The sequence below is a fragment of the Diadema antillarum genome, unplaced genomic scaffold, assembly GCF_040938485.1.
Source record: "Diadema antillarum isolate AM-2024a unplaced genomic scaffold, OU_Dant_1.0 seq00000454_RagTag, whole genome shotgun sequence".
NCBI classification, from domain to species: Eukaryota; Metazoa; Echinodermata; class Echinoidea; order Diadematoida; family Diadematidae; genus Diadema; species Diadema antillarum.
In genome coordinates, this window is record NW_027271426.1 from 1,594,540 (window position 1) to 1,615,359 (window position 20,820).

Below are 20,820 nucleotides of genomic sequence, written 5' to 3' on the forward strand. Positions count from 1 at the left end.
AGCATTCGATTTAAGTTTGTTACATTTCATTCTTTGAAAAAAAAAACAAACAAACATACAATGAACAAGCTTTGTACATTTCCATGTAAAGCGTGTAGGCTTTATTTCCATATTTTTGTCCTGTACACCCAGAATATGATAATGACAAACAGTTAAGGCAAAGGCGATACAATGTTAACGCAATACGACTTCACGCGACAATATTAAAACTTGATGTAGGCAACGGCAACTTTTGTTTACATCGATACGGATGTATGCATCATATACGTAACAATATATTCTGTAGATATCAATTTGGTATTTTTTCGAACAAAGTAAAAAATAGAGTAAAACACACATTTCTCTTTCCTTGGGAATTCACCTTCTTGGCAAATGACCCGCATAAATATCTTCTTTGTTTCACGCACAGTAAAATTCCTTTGTATATCCATCGCCCTCAACGCCTCAACGAATCGCAGTCTCAGAACATGGTCTTATAGACCAGGAAACTGGCCCCAGACAAATTAAAAATCATTCAGATTTGGCAAGTAAACAATTTTAAGGTCAGTTTGGATGAACATTAAACCAACAGACACGTCAACGCAAAATGACAATAAAAACATTTATAATCATCATGTTTGTATGAATTTCACTCTGAATAAGATACACTTGATCTTCTGCGATCCTGTATTTGTGAAGGCCGCCAATAATAGTCTCATGTGCATTCTTCAGACTACAATCAAAATATAAGGCGCTTTCTGAGAATATAGGTCAAAGTATTCAATCCTAATCAGACCTCTCTAAACCCACTCGAGTATGAGCGTAAATCACCCTTCTCATCGCTACTGCATTTAATACAGCAACTCTGACGAAACACTACTTAACCTCACACGAGTCTGATTGCTGTTGAAGAGTTCGACCATTTGCTAGTGACGTCACGTGCAACCCACTCACGATATTTCTTCTTACATCTATGAATGAAAAATTAAAACAAGCTATACCACGCATGGAATTTACTTAAGAATTCATTTCTCAGCGGCTAATGAACATTTCAAATTCTTCGGGGATAGACATTAAAGATTGATATATTAAAAAAACCGGTATAAAGCAAGGTTAAGCCAAAAACTGACCTGCTTTGAGGCCATGCACTGCGCATGCGTAGGTTGAATTCTGAGGAATGTTTGCATAATTCGTAGTTCAGTGGATCTACTCCGACACGGTTGGCTCATTAATTCTGCAACTTTGGTGTACATGTAACAGCCGTCTTATATCACAGATCTATAAGTATAAGCACTGTTTATTGTGAGCAACAACGAATAATCTTTGCACAAAATTTTAGCTATCGTTCTCATTTTTAAGACTTCCTGGCGAATCTCTGACAAGTTCTTCAACATGGAATCCCGTTCAACACAACACAATGTACAGTATATCTTTCAAATCCATCTAAAACGCTTGTATGCAGGAAATTAAACACAACACACACACACACACACTAAAAGGAAAATCATTGTTACACAAACTGTGGAAACAGCAATGATAACGACTTGATACACTTTAGGAAATGCGTTACGTTAACATGAACATGTCAAGGCCAAATATACAAGTCACAGATCACACAGCTAATAATAGACTGCGCACAAATCATCTGTTAAAGACAAGCATTCAAACGGAGAGGCCACGATAGCATGGTGGCAAAAATATCCCACGACGAAAAATGATACTTCTTAAATTAATTCGTGAACACAAGTTCAATCAACTATCGATGCCTTATACCACGTTAGTGGGAAATGTTACGTCTCGTTGTTAGCGGAGCTGTACAAAAAATCACTCGCGCGAATGGAATCACGACTGACATAAACATATACGGGAATGAAAATAATGCAAGACTTTCAAGCCTCTCCTTGAGATTTCTCTCACTCAAACATCAGATTTCCGTGAAATCGAGAAGAAACCACAGTTCTTCGTTTACCGTCTCGGACTACCATGCTCAGCACTGGTGACGTCTTATGTAATAAAGTTGCCCATGGCGACGAAAAAGTAGACAGGGAAAGTAAGATTTATGATTATGTAAATCGATCCGGACAAAAACCCAAACAGTGCCATGAAAAAAAAAAATGAAAAAAATATGGCTGTCTGTCCGGATGTTCTTATTTATTTATTTATTTTTTGCTCCTTATCATGTTTCCTTGGAGGAATTTAAAACTGAATGACATTGTTCCATCACGCTTGGTCAATTCCCTTTCCTCATCAGAGGAAGGAACCACGTTTTTGTTTCGAAAACGTTTTGCTTTTAGTCTCATATACACATTTGATGTTGCTTTATCAAATAGGTCCTTTCATAAGTTTAATGATGACCATACGGATTCAAAGAGGTCATTAATATTTGTATATCAATGTAAAAGGTAGCAGACTGACTTTTTTCTTTCTTTTCAAACCATGTTGAAGGTCGGAATGAGGTAAAATGAAACACAGAAGCCTAATGAAAGTCTACGTAAACTGGAGGCTGCACATATTCAACGCTGGTTTTGATCATTTGAACAAACATAATATTGCGAGTTAAACAGAGTCACTCTTCCAAAACCTCGATTTCACACTTATACCACAGAGATATTCAAAGATGTTTACACAGAACGTTCTGCTGACCACGCAGCTAGACACGAAGAGGTCAAGTGAAATTAATCACTTTTGACATTTGATTTTCTTCTGAAGGAAAACAGAGATGCCTCAAGCATCGTGATAAAAAATATCTACCAAATGGTTTAGACCCTCTGGGCATTGTAACACATTGTATACTACTTTGGAATGACAATGTTTGTTGTGTAAAAACATTTTTTTCTAACGTCAAAAAAACATAACGACAGCTGATGTACAAAAAATGCCATCTCGCCCAGCGAGAGGATTTTTTTTTTGTCTATTTGTTTTTGTTTCCAGTGGTTTTTCTGGAAATCTTATATCAACCGTGTGATTAATAAAGTCATGAACAATAACGATATCAACAAAAAACACTGCATAACATTATTCAAATGGCATGGATACGGATGCAAAAGGCCGTTCACAGAAAGACACTTAGGCATTTCGATCTACGAAATTCCAGTTCGCTCTGGGCTCGCACACAGTACGAGAATTGTTATTCGCCTTCTTGACACCATGAGAATTAGTCAAACTAATCCGAAAAAAGAATGAAAGATGGACAGAAAAAAAAGAAACACTTAATGGGAAAAGGAAGTATGAAATCAACTTCAAATAATGATGATTAAAAGCGGAGAAAAAAAATGCGGAGGAACGACAAGCGGTTTCTTGTCGAAGCACTGCATATTATGAAACTATCGAGAAAACAAACAAACAAACGGACAAACAAACAAAACCCACACATAAATACAAATTGTAATGGACTACAGCTATAGAGATGAGAAGGTTAACTAGCATGTATGTTTCTCATGGTCCTTTCCTTTGAAACCGGGGAGACAGATGCCGTAGTGTACGCAGAAAAGAAGAAAACGTCTAGAAGAGAGCGGTTTTCTCCGTCGTTCTACACAGACCGAACGTACATCTAAAGAGCTCTCTACGAGGAAGAAGAAGTCTACAAGGTACGAAATACGTCTTCTGTACATTCACCTTTCTGGGCCGCTCCACCAAGATGGTCGAGATAGTCTGCGAAACAGACGCTCTCTCATCACTGAAGTATAGGCTCTATGTAAGGTCCTATTCAAGAAGAGACATGTTTCTTCATTCATAAGCGCATCCAACTCGGTCGAATGCATTCTTTTTTTTCTCTCTCTCGACATCAATCCGGTGCATGTCGCACATTATCAGAATAGACACACGAATTGGCATCTGAGTCGTCGATTTCCATGAAGATATTGATATCATAATCCATGACCGACATCATGTTTTCCATCCTAATTATTGAATAACAAATCAACTGTGGTTAATTACCCAGAATGACGTTCTTAACTCCGTAAAGGCAACCACGGGTCAAATGTATCAACGACGTCCGTTCAAATTTTGTAACTTTGTGCTTTGGACAAGTTTCTCCCACAAGAAAAATGAGTATGGGTGAAAGTGCACAACCCACTTTTTGATTGGCTGCGATGAGGTACGAAAGAAGTGAAGAAATACAGGCCTCCGAGTGAGAAAAAGTATCAGTCTAGATTGAGAACTAGGGGTAATTTTGAATCTGGCACTAGCTTTCCAATTGGCAGATTTTTAGCTCCGAAACATTCTTAGAAAAAATACATGTAGAACAGAAACGTACACAACAACCTCGTCAACGATCGTGTGCAACAAAAGGTGTGTACTGGTTCAGGGAGCATTGATATCATTCTAATTTCCATAAGAGAAAAAAAATCAGAAATGCGGATATTTCGATTTTGTTCTTAAAGCATATTCTTTATCTAAACCTACATTTCATACAGTCTTTTTTTTTCTGAATTATTCTACTGTTTTCTCTGGTGTTTTCCGCGTGAAACTAAACTCCCGCTTTTACCTTCGTTATAGTGAATTCAGACCAACTATTGATCTCCTCGACGCAGTAATCAACCCGAAGATGTTGAACAGAAACGATCTCAGTCATTCGATATATTCAAGGTATTGTCTGATAGAATAAAATATCTCTTATTTACACTTAATACCACAGATCATATTATAATATATCTGTCATTTCTTCCAATATGTACACAGCGTTGAAGTATATTACACCGTCACCCGGGACATTGTCTTTCTTTGGTATATGTACACAAATCCCTGTCATCTACAATCCTTTGAATACTAACGTTACATAATTATACTCAGATAGATATATCACGACCCCTTCCACACTGTACCCATTCGTCTACATATATTTAAAAAAAAATGATTAAAAAAACGTAAAAGGGCTCACTCCCTAATCAATATATTCGTATTATACATGAGCATTTGGTACTTTTGTTTCGAGGACTTTTTATGAGATTCCGAACAACCTTGTTACATAAGAGATCATTCTGATCCAATAATATTCACTGGTTAGGCAGTCCCTCATATAACCACTCGATTAACTGAACACTGATGGCAAGAACCATAAAACTAATATGCATCGCAACAACACTCTCTGTCCATATGGTCTCCATTCTTTTTGCTTAGAAAAAAACTTAAATGACAAGTTCAGAGGCACGTAAAAAATGAGAGCTAGACGCCTTGAAGTGTCACAGTAATATGCGATTGTCATTGGCAGACATTGGTTAGTTCCTTATTATACAAGTTCAGAGGCACGTAAAAAATGAGAGCTAGACGCCTTGAAGTGTTATACAAACAAACAAACAAACAAACAAACAAACAAACAAACAAACAAACTTAAACAAACTAATCATGTAACTTTTATGAACATGCCTTGCACACAGATTTCTGAGGACAGGAACTGGCAGGATCACTGCAGGCGCATTCGAACTGACTTCTTTGAGTTTGTCAACAAAAAAAAAAACAAAAAAAAAAATGCCCGATAGAGAGTGAGCGAACATATAGTCCACAGCTGGCCACAACGCTAGCAATGAATACACTCAAAGAACAGAATTTTCATTTAGGAAAAAAAAAGTATACTATGATGACAGTTTCTACAATGACAACACGAAATCGCATTGATCGCAAAAAACATCCATTAATGATAATTTTTCTTCTTTTTTTCACTTCGGAGCGCGACTGACAAAGTGACAGTTAAAATACAAGACATTCACGAAACTATATAGGTAGTTTGGTTGCCTTGACGACTGTGTATAACTTGGAAGGAACAACACCAGACCACACTGCAGCACCTAAACGCCACGGATCTTTTTCGAAGACGATTCTGTTCAAGTTTATACACAAGCAGGGCGACGCGGGAAAAATGTGGAACACTCACGTGCACGACAATTTTTAGTCACAACGAGTTTATCATAGGTAGTGTGCAATTCACCACGTGAAGCAGACGTCCTTCTGGGAACACGACAGTAGCTAGAGATAGGGAAAGGGAGAGAGGTGGGAGGAAGGGGTGGGGAGGGGGTGGGGGTCTGGAGGAGAAAAGCAACAAAGAAGTCGCTCAACGAGACGCCACTATACAATCACCGCTGTTTAATTTGTTCGAAATGTATTTCGCCACGTGATGAGGTTTTTCCGGTTGTTCCAACTGTTCGTTAACTTCAACCGCGGCAGCGGCGACGGCGGCGGCGGCGGCGGCGGCTTCGGGCACATCAGCACTCGTAGTTGAGGATCTCTTGCAGCAAGGCCGGTACCTCCATGTAAGGCCAGCTATGCCGGAACTCCGCCGTGCTCTTGAAGAAGATGGCGGACACGGCGCGGAGGTTGGTCGCCTGCATGAGGAGGCGCGCGAACAGCTGTCTATTCTTCCAGTCGCGTCTCGTGACCTCTCGCTTCAAGCACTCCAGATAGCGGTCCTGCAACACTTCCACCTTGCTGGGTTCGACGAGACCATGGCGATCTGAAAGACAGAAGGACGTAGAGAGGAAGAGGAACAGAAAGAGAGATAGAGAGATAGATGGGAGAGTGAAAGATGAAGGGGGAGAGAGAAACACGATTAAACACATGTGTGAAAAACAGGATTCTGTAGAGAGCATTTCAGCAAAGTTGCATGAATTAAGGATACAACGATGTTTTGTCTTCAGAGAATGCACATGCCCAAACAGAAATGCCACAGAAAAAAAAAACAACAAACACTCATTATGTCGCATGTTGCCTGCCGATGAAAAAATGAATTTCTTCCGGTGACCGAGATATCGCGTAACCTCAATGGAAGCACTAATCCTATTCCCATCAACAGCACGTCTTAGGGTACACATGTGCCGACAGTAAGCTTGCTTATAGGCGATGCCACGAGCAAGCATACAACTGCTGTTAATTTTTCGTCCTTTTTATTCAAGGAAAGTAGGGGGGAAGCAGGGAGGGTAAGAGGAGAAGAGGAAGACTGCGTATGTTTCACTTTAAACTGAAATCTTAACTGTTCGAACACACACACACACACACACTTACATTGCATACAAACACAGTTCAGCTTCACACCTTATTACAAGCGATTGCTCAAGACGATGTAAACAGAGGACACAGCAGATGCAATCAGTCACAGTGAGTTGGCGAACACGCGCGCGTGAGGACAGAAAATATCAGAACAGCCTTCATTACGACAAGACCTTTAAAGACATTGCGTAACAATGACTCTAATTTGAAATGAATGAAAAAAATAAATAAACAGGAGTTGCGTGGTCCTAAATCCTTATAGAAAAGTTTCTGATATGGTGTAATGTTGAAGTGTTTCTTCATTAAACCAAACATAACCATCATACCGCTCAGTTGGCATAAATTTGATAACAATTCTTAGAACCGTGCCCCCACCAATCTGAACGGTGTCTTTAAAAGTTGGAACCGTCTTTAGATGGCACACGTGGAATATTATTTAGTGCACAGCGAATCAGGTGCACCTGCCGGACGGCTGTTTGTGTTTGAGAGAGGTGAGACCAGAATACGATCACACAAGGTCCTCTCAAATGTACGTATACAGCACCGTTCGTGTTTATCATGAGCATGAGTCACGGGGACAGGCTGCTGCGAGTGAAAACTTTGCGCAATGAGCACTTTGAAGCACTCGTCCGGCCAGCGACGGCAACAACGCCCAGAGTTCTAGCAGGGAATGCCCTTGAAAACGTCTCATTTAAGAAACGTTTTTAGAAGTTTGAACAGAGTCGTTTAATGTTTTGAGACCCATTTTGGATTGCCATGCGAGTTAGCAACTATACCTATTTCGAATCAAGCTAGTCAAAACACCCTTTGATTATTACTTTGAGAGATATCAATGCAATAGCACAGAAATAGAATTTACACTGTATCACATTTTCACGAAAAATAATGACTCTTTGTCGCAGTTTGTCACTGTTTAAAGGATAGACATTGTATGCATAAAACAAATAATGCACACTACAGAGACGTCACGTGACATACTTATGAGACTATTCCATGATTAAACAGAAAGATGTACATATCAATCATAGATAATCAAAGGGTATCCTTCTTTTCTCCCCCTTTTATCATCATCAAAGAGATCATAGGGTAATCTCTTTCGTCACCACAAACTCGCGTGCGTGCGCGCGCGCGTGCGCCACCATAGTGAATGCACACTCACCAGGGCTGAAGAGCACTACGGCGGTGAACAGGGCAACTTCCTCCTTGATGAGCTGCAGGTTGGTGAAGCTGCGCGAGAAGTCGAAGAGCTCCTCCCAGAAGCGGTGGTCGCACCCGAGCATGCTTAGGTGCGCCATCTTGTAGGCCTGTTCGGTGCCGAAGGATACCGAGTCCGAGGTGAAGGCGATCTCGGCGCAGGTGCGTAGAAGCCAAATCTCAAAGAAACCAGCTTTAAGAAGAGTCATCTGGTCTTCCTATTAAGTGAAATGCGATGGGAAAACAAAACAAACAAAACATTAGGATACATTGCTAATAATCATACACATTCATACATACACACATTCGGACATGACACGTAATTATGCCAACATTCAGTCGTACATACATGATATAATCGAGATACATAAATAAGCCAACACATTATATTATATTGTACCACATTGTACACATGATTTACCATGAGCATGCAGTGCCCCACCCCACAAGCCTCCAAGCGTTTTAAATCATAATACCACAAACAAAAGCTACTAAATATGTCATAATAATGAGATAACAGGAAGGATTCAATGAAATTATATGTTATACAGTGAATTCGGGTAAGACAGTAATCCATAGCGGTAATGATATTACCTGTAGGAGATCGCAAAAGCCCGGCAGGTTCTTGCTGAACTGCACGACATTGACGACGGACGGCGTGAGCACGTCGGTGAGGTAGGACTTGACCGTGCAGATCCGCGAGTAGAGGTCGCCGAGGTCGCACGGTTCGTCGAGGAAGCTGGACCACGCGTTGGCCCCAGGCAGGGACAGCGCCGACAGGTCGACGGGCAGTCTGTCCGGGTTGCTCTGATGCGAGTCCTGCTTCAGTTTGATCTGTGCAACGAGTACCGACAAGTGAATGATAACAATGTTAGGAACACATTAAGATTCTCTGAAGATCAGTCTTCGATTATTATGTTCATTATCAGTCACCGATAAAGTATGGACCCGCTTTATGATTATCCCCGTTGAAGACTAGTCCCAAGTATACTCGACAAGGCGTCTATGGGAAACGTGTATTGCAGCAAAATCAGCCCGTCCTCAACGGATTAAAAGATTAACTGGTGACGACTACATCAGGACCAGTGTGCTCTCATGATTTTACCCGTTTTCTAATTTTGTCAAGACTTGTTTAGACTGACGTAAGGACTCGATTTACTCTTATCTCAAGTTTACGGCTACGTGTTTGGCTTAAACGACATTTTCATACAGACACATTCATTTTCTCTCAAGTGTACTGAGACTTAACGAGAAATGGGACAAAAGAGGAACTATAACTAGTAGTTGAGACTTTTTACGGACATCGTACCATTTTAGAGATGAGTTTAATACGTCGGGTAACAGAAAGTCAAGCAGGAGAGAGTTCAAAACATAGGGAGTTGGCATATGGTTTGTCTTCTTTATGACGACTACAAATTGTGGAGTCGATACGAAATATGCATTATCGTTCATGTCATTAATGAAAGGACGATGAACAGGGGGATGGGGACGTACATGTGCCGTCGTCGTCATCTTCGAGCTGGTGACGTCGTGTGCGCTGACGACCTTCTGTATGAGGGCGTAGATCTCGCGGTCCTTTCGCTCGCGCTCCACGATCTGCTCCGGCGTGGCAAGGCTCTGGATCTCAGCTAGGTTCTTCATCTTTTGCTTCTTGGAGTACCGACCGACTCGCACGGCTGTTGAGGGAAGGGGAGAGAAGCATATATAGATGAAACATATTGCATTATGAGTTTTGGAAAAGGGGAGCGAGAATCGAAACTCAAGTTGTGGGCTAGCTCATGGCGTTGCACCTATGTATTCAAATTTATTGCACACCTTTATTTCGTTGGTTGTTTTTGGTATAGATTATTCTGGACACAATTCTGAAAAAAAAAGGTGCCCCAGGCCAGATCGGCATAGAGCATCAACCAAGACAATCACATGCAAACCGTATTCCCAGAATGGGACCAATGTATTCAAATGGAGCAGGTGGACTGGATAATGCTGGTTGCTAGGTGATCAGAGGGAGATCTCTATGAAGTTCAACTTATCAATGACTTTGTCTGTTTACTAGAATACATTACAAGAGAGCAGACGTCTTATTGTCACCATCATGTACGTGTAACCTGCTCAACCCTTCATGCGCCAATGATTCAAAATGGCACAAAATGAATAAACATTATACTGTAGTAATGTGTGCAGGGGGGTGTTTCATAAAGCTGCTCGTAAAGTTACGAACAACTTACGAGCGACAATGTAACAACTGTAATGTAACAACTGGCACGCAGAGAGTTAATAGACGTGTGACTGACATTGAATTCTTGATTCAATCTAAACCAGAATCTAGCTAAGAAAGCGTGTAGTTGAAAATGGAATGCATGAAGATGAAATCAGCACGAATCCTTGAAGGCCACAGGCATACACCTAATCAATGGAGTGTTCCATGGGTGGAAACCTCTGGACATAGATACGTAGGTCCTTCTACGAACTTGTTAGTCACTGATTGCTGTTACTCACAGTGAACGGACATGCCGACTGCTAGACACTTCTGATAGCGGCAGTGCGCGCACCTCCCCCGCGTGTTCTTGCCGATGTCGCAGTGGCCGTCCTTCTGGCACTGCACGATCAAAGTCTTGTTGCCGATGCACCGACGGAAGAAGCCCTGTAGCGAAGCACAAGTCAGGGACAAAAGGGCGCATGTACGGCGTCATTATAACAAACAAAAACAAAGCGCAACTAGAGGAAGAACAATGCGTCCAAACTACAGTAGGCTCTTACTAGTATTCCTTTCATCCTACAACATAAGACTTCAAGCCGAGGTAATGTCTTTTTCAGCCTTGATTAAAGTCTTCAGATTAAAAAAAAAATTACGCAGTCTCTTGAAGAATCTCTTCAAATATCCACGATAGCTCCACTTCACTTTGCCATTGATCTGGTCAACTTTAAAGTTACAAATTCCTTTCGTTTCCCACATGCTGGAAAGACCAAATTACAGTATGCTCGCTAAAAGTTGTGCAATGCCTACGCCCTCATTGGCATAAATGAGGGAGTAAATTAAAAGAGAAAATAGGAATCCCATCTCGACAGTTATGAAACACGTCACCTGATTGGTGTCAGACTGTCAATGATCACTGTCACGTGACTGTAGTTTTCTCATTGAAAGTGAGATAAAGTGGTCTTATAAGACGTAGCCGTGGGCCAAGTATATACTTTTAATGGCACATTCATAACAATATTGTATACAGACATTATTAATACCGGCTTACCTTGCACCCTTCGCACGATGTGACTCCGTAGTGTATACCGGAAGCTTCGTCACCACACACGCGGCATGATGGGAGAACGGGCTTGGCGGGAACTTTCTTGTTGATGGGCGCCATCTTTGGTGGGTCGAACGAAAATGAAGTCGTGATGATGATGATGGTGAAGGAGGTTGCTACAGGTGAAGACAAATATCTTTCCGATTTTCTTTCCTTTTTCTTTTTTAAGCGTTGATTTGATGCTGTGGTGTCCAAGTGGTGAACGGGATTTATCTTGTTGTAGAGGTGCGTCTTGCAGACTAAGTGACCAGCACGTAAATGAAATATCTGCAAATCACAAAGGTAAAGCGAGAAGAAACGTCTCTATTAGCTTCAAATATCAACTGATGATAGCCACTCCTATGGGAAACAACATTTTCACAATTAGAATCAATTCTTCTTTTGCCAGGTCTGAGATGCGTCTGACAGTACGGCTGCATATAAGCGACAACGTTGTGATGTGAAGCTACGCCCTTGTTTCCGACATTTGAATAGCAAACACACATACGTATAATAATAATAATAATAATAATATATGTATACATTTCAGGCGAGAAATTACTGATTTCAAATGAAACGATAGAAAGGAATCATATCAGTAATAACAACAACAACAACAACAATAATAATAATAATAATAATAATAATAATAATAATAATAATACGACGAAGGAGAAGTATTACTATCATCATTATCATCATACAATTAATGATGATAAAAAGCAGCAACATTAATAACAATGATAGTATTAGTGGTAAAAACAATAATAATGAAAATACTGACTCAATGTAATATCAGGATAAAAATGATGAGGACGACAATACCAGCAAGAGGACGATGATGAAAACGAGGAACGTAGAAAGAAAGAAGAGGAGAAGGGAGAAGGACGAGGATGCCGAGGAGGAGGAGGAGGAGGAGGAGGAGGAGGAGGAGGAGGAGGAAAATGATGGAAATAAAGTAAGGATCGGTTAGTTTCCGTTATTAGTGGCTGGCATGCAGGGTGTAAAACTTTGTCCTTCAAAAGAAATCATCGGCATGGTATGTGTAATACTTTCCTCGGAAATTTCGGGTGACGTAATAGCCTGTGACCTCCCGAGTAGGCTATATAGAAAGTGGCGATATCATAAACACACGTATGTATAAGCCCGAAATAAAAACACAACACTCACCCACGTATGAAATATATGCTATGCAATCGGCGGGAAGGAATACAAAATATTCATCGGTCGTTACAGCACACAACACTGGCCTTTACGTGCGAATGTGTGATTTGATCCACGCATCAGGCTGCCACTACGATTCATCTCAGACGATACAAAATTTCGATCTCGCATTGTTATCAAGCTGACTCTCCTTTTGCAGTGGGGTAAAACAACTATTTCAGCTGCCGTGAACTTGAAAATATTTGATGTAATATTGCCTATAAACACTCGCCAAAACAAAGTTACCGCTTCTCCCAACGACTCGGCTTCTTCTACTACTCGGAGTGAAAGAGTTTCACCATCTTATACACCCTCACGTCTCTGCATTTCATTCATATTATCATCAACAAGTTGCTACGCAATAATCGTTGTTAGTCAAAAAAAGAACGTTTCTTATCATGACGTCACTTCTTCAAACGCTGCCGATCAACTTGGATTCCTCGTTCCAGGCGCGCGGCTCAATCCAAAACACTGACAAGAACCAGTTTGTAATGCATTGTATGCTAATCATATTTCTAGAGTGGATACGCCACACGACGTACGCATCGAAGTGGGGGTAGGTTATCATTGACAACCAGATAGTAGTGACGTGCATACGTCGCTCGCATCCATCGTTGGAAATAGGTGAGAAAATTGGCGGTGGACGCACAACGGATTACTCCGCTGTAGCTGTGATGACGACAGTGCTTTTGAAGGAATATCCCCCAAATTGGAGAGAGAGGAGTGACTTCGATTAGTTCCCTTTTTATCTTGATGATCTTTAATACCCGTGATATATTCACATTAAACGTAGAACTATTCTAAGCTACAGCGATCTCACAACGGTTATCCAACTGTGACATCTGCGCTATGTGGGTGGGCACAACATTACGGACAACAAGTCAAAACGTGTTGATTTCTTCATCAGTTTCAAAGAGAATTACACGCCTTCTCTTTCCTGGCTCTTTGAATTCAGTGCATATATTCTTCCATAATCTCACCAACCGTACGGCACAATCTCACGGTCTCTACACCAAAATAAAAGTACTGTGGTAACATAACGCGCGATCCATGCTAAAATCACAAATTCCTGGACTACTCAACTGAACATTAATTACTATGTGTACACCCACGGGCAAGTCACAGATACCACATTGCTTGATGAAATACATGTATTATGAGAAATTGTCACCATTCAGTGACAGACATCTTTAAAACAACAACAACACAATCGTGGTCAACCTGCTGTTTGCTGTTACATTTCCAGACTTCCGTCCTAAAATTACAAAAATAGACATAGCTTTATACCTCTTACATTCTTTGGATTCAAACTCATTAAATGGGGAGGGAGATAGAGAAAGAAGAAGAAGAAGAAGAAGAAGAAGAAGATAACTTTACTCAATGACAGGACATCATATCCATAAATCGTGCGTATGGAAGGCCACTTGTGCCAACCTTGGGACATCCGCCATTTTCGTCTTTACGTGCCGATGCCAAGACACGACCAAGTGCTCATCAAATTACCGCGTCGTCTGGCACAGAGACCAGCCATACATTGCGTAATCACGCCCTTACTTTGTAGTCTTTATTTCTAGACACTTCTTGGATTTTGACCCAGATATGATGAACTTTCGGCGGCACTGACAAAGCAAAGAGCGGCGGGCAGCATGCCGACTCCAAACGTCGCTCTCTGCTGGTATGCTCGAATAACAATCTCGTGATCAGATGCATGACCAGCTTCCATAATCCCAAAACAAAATTCGGAAAAGATGAATCAAAATGTGCAGATGGAAAAGGGTGTCGGGGGAGGTTGGAATAAAACCAACAACCCATACCTGGACCCATTATGTCATGTACCCTGCGAAACCCTGGTGCTGGCATTTACGGTATATAAAGAAAGACAACAGCGTGCACCTGCTAGCTTCCAATAAAGAAGTTAACTGACCCACTTCAGTCCTCTTCCGCTACCATGTCGGCAAACATGTGTCACGTCCACCCCCCTCCCCTGTGAGCCGACGAAACCAGGGGCTACCCCCAATTGGTCAGACCAAGGAGGTTCTCTCGTACCTCCTTGGTCACACCAAGCAGGGAGGTGAGTGTCTCACCTCCCTGGACCAAGGAGCTCCTATAGTCTCCTATAGTCTCCTTGGTCTGACTCATCGCCACGCCCACAAGGGAAAGGGAAAGAAGGGGGTTCCTCTACCTTCCCTAGAGCCAGGTCTTCTTCTTCCAGGGGTTTCCGAGGGGCTCCCGCGGGAATCTTCCGCTGGGACTCACAGAAAAGCACGGCTGGTCCAAACGGGGGCCCGATTACGTAAGTGCAGAAAGAGATCCCCATACACACTAATCACTGTTTTAAAAAAAAAGGAAAGAGAAAGAAAACTGTCCGTCTCACAGCAAAGCGGTCTTTCACTAGTTCGATATTTGACACAAGCGCATTGCCGTCGTATCTGGTGAACAAAATGTCGGAGTGCAAGAAATCGCATCCCACATCGCCTTTTCCTCCAGCTCTAAAGTTTTCCTACCACGGTTCCCGACGCCAAAGCCATAATTGAAGATTTCATCGTTTCGCAATTAGGCGAGCTTGCCCGCAATACACCCCCTTGGTCGGACCAGGAAGGCGGGAAGAGTCCCACTCCCCTTGCTGAAGAAAGGAACATAGTGAACTCCTTAGTAAACGTTGTACCGCTCCTTTTTCTCCCCCGTGACGCCACGATTGACAAAATAAGTGTGAAGACAACATTCTTGGGATGGTACAGTATCAGTGAAGATGAGAATTGGGCTTTTAACTTTTTGCGAGATACCAAGAAAACACTTATGATATAGTACAGAGCATACCATTTTAAGAGGAATTCAAAGTTTATTTGATGAAAATCGGAATGACTGAAACATCCAAAAACAAAGTAAAACAAAGCGATCGTAATAAAGTGTGGGTCCAACATTTTATCAGAGTTGCTCTTTTTTTTGGGATATCTCAGTCATTTCAAAACTAAGTTTCATCAAATTTCATAAGAGGTTTCTCATTATCTCACCAAAAAATGTTGAAAACCTGAAATTAGGTCTCAACCAAAACTACACCATCCCTTTAACGTTTTTAAACATGTATCTCATTATGACGGCAGCGTGGTTATACCAGGGAGGTGGCAGAGTTTCTTCCACCTCCCTGGTTATACCTTCATAGTTCATCCCTATCTGTGGGCATTGAGGCGTCGAAAGAAGAATTCAGAAAATCACACCATGATACTCACGTTGGCTTTACAAACGGAGTAAAATCTTACCAACAGATTGGCAGTACGTGGTGTCATCAAAGTATGACCTATATCATATTTGAGGCAGTTATGAAATTATTAAGCTTCACACTTATTACAGGCTCTAACTCACTAAATTATACACTCATCTACTTCTTTCTATGGAGTATAAGGACCTAATGACCTAGTAAACAAGTGGAAATAGTCAAATTTTCATTTGACCTCCCTTTTATGAAAATTACATATGGGAGTTTGACATGTAAGCGCACATTTAATCACGGCAAAATCATGCAACAATACGTTTTGTGTTATCCAACGACAGATAGCAGCTGCAAATTCCGTTCTCATTACAAAAAGAGTAAATCTCCATGGTAACGAGAGTCAATCCGTGAGGAGAGGTGTTTCGTGTAATCAAAACTCGGTTAACGACGAGGTTGAGGAATCCTCCTTGCTTTTTCGTTTCCAGAAAAAAACTGTTATGTACAGTAGATGAAGTGTCACCAGATGAGTGTGTGGGTCATTATTGCGTGCCAACCATGATGCAAGCACATTCTTGGTCAGAGACCAAGGAAGTATCAGACAAAAGTCATGATACAACAACTGAGCTACTATCTGGCAACGTATACTGGTCTGCAGAATTAGTCTGTTCTCAATTCGTTTGTCTTTTTCAATGAATGATGCAGCAAGGTCGTAAAGGCTATATTGCAATGTCTCGCGCATTTTGTACGGAAAATAAAATAGATACATGTATGAAGCTGCTGAATGATCCAACTCCCCCACAGCCAATCTGATTATTTTGCCCCGTACAGAATTAGATGAGGGAACCCTTCCCAAATAATAATGATCATTAAATGGTCAATGACGTGATCAAAGTCGTTCCGAGAAGACCTGTTGGGAATGGTCAATACGGTCGTGTTTTTTTTCGATGCTACATATCATTTCAAAGAGAGGGAATCTCACAGACAATCAAATTATCATTCAACTGGAAAATAATATCTGCTGTATGCACGCCATTGTCAATAATCTTGACAATGATCTGTTGAAGCCAAATTTCTCACGAAATTCATCCCTTCTTTAGAGAAAAAAAAAATGATCACTGGAGAAGACGCATGATTGATCAAAGAAAAATCCCACTTCAGTCATGTAAATGCGCCTCCCTAATATATGCGAAACACCCATGTATGCTAATCTGCGGACACGCAAACAAAACACTTGTCTTACATAAATCGCCCGATGGTATATACCCCATAATGGTCAGGAGGATTCCATGGTCAAAAGCACATTGTTGGTGTTTTTGAGCAAAAAAAAAAAAAATGTAAGAGCCTAGATTTCGCTGGAGAGTTCTTAACAAGTGGATGACCCGTCGCTTTGTGGGGTGAGGGGGGGGGGGTGGGGGATGGGGGATGGGGGAGCTCGCAGAACGCGGTTTGGGAAGCGCGGGTAAAATGATTTCATATGAAATTCCCTTTGTCATCATTCATACACGCAGCCTGCAGTCACAACATTACTCCCCCCTGCCTTTCCGATGTTGATGTTTGGTTGTATTCTTCATGATTGCAATTCTTTCTTCTTCTCTTATTCTATTTCTCTTTGCCTGTGTCTCTCTTTCCACCTCTTTTTTTTTTTGTTTCTCTCACATCTAGTCCTCACAGACTGTCTTTACTTCTCTGAGAGCATGTTTGTTGAGGTAAGGTAAAAAAGGTAACACAGATTGTAAAATCGGTGAGACGCTGAGGTGACGAGACAGCGGACGACAAACAAACCAAATATTGCTTCGCGTCTCACCGCCGCGTCGTTACGCTCTTCTCTCTCTCTCTCTCTCTCTCTCTCACACACACACACACACACACACACACACACACACACGCACACACACACACACAAACAAACAATAACAAACAAACACCCAAGAATCCCCCTTAGATGACTTCCGTGGGCGAATTAATTTTTTACAATCATAAACACGGTTGTAGACACTTCGGGTGTACTGTTAAAAACAACACTTGACAACGCGATAGAAGTATGATTCGACGAGCTGTTTTACGCGCGTGAAGTGGACAACCGACCAATGAGAGGCGCGAGACTCGCGGATGGCGCGGCGAGGGGGGCAAAAGTATCGGAAAGTGCTGCGTCGAGTGTCAAAAGGAGCAAATTGGCAACTTAGTCTATATAGGTTACATACCAAGACACCTCCCTAGGGATCTATTAAGATTCATGGGCTGCTGGATGTATACTCACTACCTAAAGTGACAGAATGCTTCGTACTGTTCTTTATGCGATGAAGAGTAAATTATATTAGAAAAGTCCGGAACCCTCATCCTGTGATTTCTGTTTAAAGGGGAAATCCGGGACATAATCAAAATTATAGTCTTAATCAGAAAGAGTACAATCTTACAAACTTAACAGTGAACATTTGATCATTAAGTCGGATTAAACTAAGGAAGTTATGAGAGTGTAAATTTTCGCTACTTTTCACGAAACAGTTCGTGAACAGTCAATATGAATAATAATGCAAATAATGAATTGATGATGTCATCCCCTCGCAATTTCACATACAGTATGTCCATAAAATCATGAAATTTCCATATTTTGTAAAAATCAAATGCAATTTTTTCCCCAGCCTCAAGTGCTGATATATGTGACTGATCATTATTTTGAAGGCAGTTAGCCAGGGAATAACATGTTTTGCATGATCAGGGGAAAAATGTGAGATGATGACATCATCGGCAACTCATTTGCATATTCATATCAACAGTGCGTGAACTGTTTTGCCGAAAACAGCAAAACTTATTTATTTATTCATTTATTTATTCCGTTTTATTTTCACAGGAAGCCCTTTCACAAAGGGGCCCTGCATGAACTTCATAATTTCACTGTTGTGCTTGTAAGATTATAACTTATATCTGGCCTATAGAGTTCAAACTAGTATAGTACCGATGGGAAGCGATTTGGAATTCCAGCAAGGATAAGGTATCTATCTATCTATTCATTCATTTATTCATCTATCTATTTATCTATCAATATATCTATCTATCTACATATCCTATCTATCTATCCATCTAGCTATACCTACCTACCTATTGTACCTATACCTACCTACCTGCCTACCTACCTACGTATCTTCCTACTTATCTATTTATCCCTATCATACTCGAGTATAAAATCGAATTCCTTGAGATAATAATAAATCTGTACAGGATCAAGGCAAAATCGGTTGTCGTAGTGACAACAATATTTTCCATTTGGAAAGATAATAGAATTAGACGATATACAACTCATGAAGCCTTTTCCAGGAAAATCTACGCAGAAGTTGTACGCTCAGCTTTTCCATGGAAGAAAAAAAAATGTCGCAGTTGAAGAAGAAAAAGTACAAGGTAAGAAGCAGAAATGATATGCCTGAGCGAGTCCTCTTCTTCCGAGGAGATATTATATAATTTCGTATTTATGTTTAACCGTCTTGTTAACATCATAGGGCCTACACGTCATTTAATTTGATGGTTTTGTTTGTTGTGTTTTTTTAAAGATTCTTTGTTTTTAAGGGATAATAGTATCATAGTTCGAGATGTCGACCAGTCAGGGTATTTAATCTGAAATATTTTTCTCATTTTCATCAGTTTTACGCATAATCTGCATTCTGAAAGAGACAGACATATTTAATTCAAAAGAGCGCAAGGATGTATGCGAGGGTTCTTCCTCCTTAATCCAATACACAGTGGGACATCTAAGTATCTCAAAACGGCATTGCATTTGTACGGAACACTCTTACCTTTGCGTAATAATGAGGTTATAACAAACACTATCGGGTATTAAGATTCCCTCTGTATAATCATGAGACATGGTCATGTCGAAGTACGTACATCTGCTTCGATTGCATAAGGGGCAGTCCCGAAGCCATTTTCTGGGGTGAGGGGGGGGGGGGGGGGGGGTAATGACATCTGGAAGCACTACACTATGCATGAAATTTCCGTTCAAAGTATTCGCTCATATCGCAGCAAGAATAGATCGTATGAACAAATTCTGCAATTCATATTTTCTTTCCCGGTTCTGTTAAACACTCAGGCAATCTACAGTTTCCTTCCGAGTGGTGCAGAGACAGGGGAAATCAATCAAAATAATCCATGTTGCCTTCTTGCGCTGGAATGAATATCGTGATTGTTCGTCACACCAGTTGCACACTGAAGTGAGTCTACTGCTGCTAAACATCTAGCGCCTTTATGCAAACTGGCGGTATTTACCTCATAGCTCTTTACCATGTTAAAAACATACTACGACCCGAACAAACACACACACACACACACACACACACACACACACACACACACACACGCAACGCACACACACACACACACACGCAACGCACACACACACAAATTATGTGTGTGTGTGTGTGTCAATGATACATTACTAGGATAAAAAGCTGCGCTGACACCGGCGTGCAGAGAATGCATGCCGATCGCGTTATGACGAAAACATCGAAAGAAGCCTTGAAAATGTTTACAAACTTACTGCAGTCAGGTTGGGCGCAGTACAGATAAATGCTGATCACAGACCGTATCATACACGGTCATGAATGTGGCTAAGCATCTGTTAAAAGCACGAATCTTTCCACCTCCCTGATGTAACGAAGAAACCACGGAAACTCAAATAACTGTGTGAGCGAGCGGCGTGTTCATCGTCGACAAGAATTCTCAGTAGCAACATTGCCTACCGGTTGCAAACTTGCACGACGTCTTCAGCCGAATACGGAGCGTGGAAGGGTGCTGAACCGGGTCATTTTGCAATACAGCTCACGTGTAGTTTGGTCGGTAAAGATTGATCATCTAGCATGAGTTTGCAAAGTGCAGTCAGCATGGTGAACGCTATGGCATCCCAAAGACCATGCAACATCATCAGCACGAGTCATAACAAAACAAATCGGATCCAAAACATTCCCAACACAAAGACACCGAAAACTGCCTCCA

The 20,820-nt window shown here is 41.2% G+C and overlaps 1 protein-coding gene across 1 annotated transcript in view; it reads right to left on the reverse strand.

The window, feature by feature from the left end:
* Window positions 1-5,267: 5,267 nt before the first annotated feature.
* The window catches only part of LOC139732836 (nuclear hormone receptor E75-like), a 45,388-nt gene continuing 29,835 nt past the window's right edge, over window positions 5,268-20,820 (reverse strand). The window contains exons 2-7 of the mRNA XM_071643678.1: window positions 11,397-11,717; window positions 10,648-10,792; window positions 9,646-9,827; window positions 8,746-8,985; window positions 8,117-8,369; window positions 5,268-6,424 (exon numbers count right to left, since the gene is read on the reverse strand). Of these exons, the coding sequence (XP_071499779.1) occupies window positions 6,177-6,424; window positions 8,117-8,369; window positions 8,746-8,985; window positions 9,646-9,827; window positions 10,648-10,792; window positions 11,397-11,510 (1,182 nt within the window). The 5' untranslated portion in view covers window positions 11,511-11,717 and the 3' untranslated portion in view covers window positions 5,268-6,176. The remainder of the gene's footprint in view (window positions 6,425-8,116; window positions 8,370-8,745; window positions 8,986-9,645; window positions 9,828-10,647; window positions 10,793-11,396; window positions 11,718-20,820) is intronic.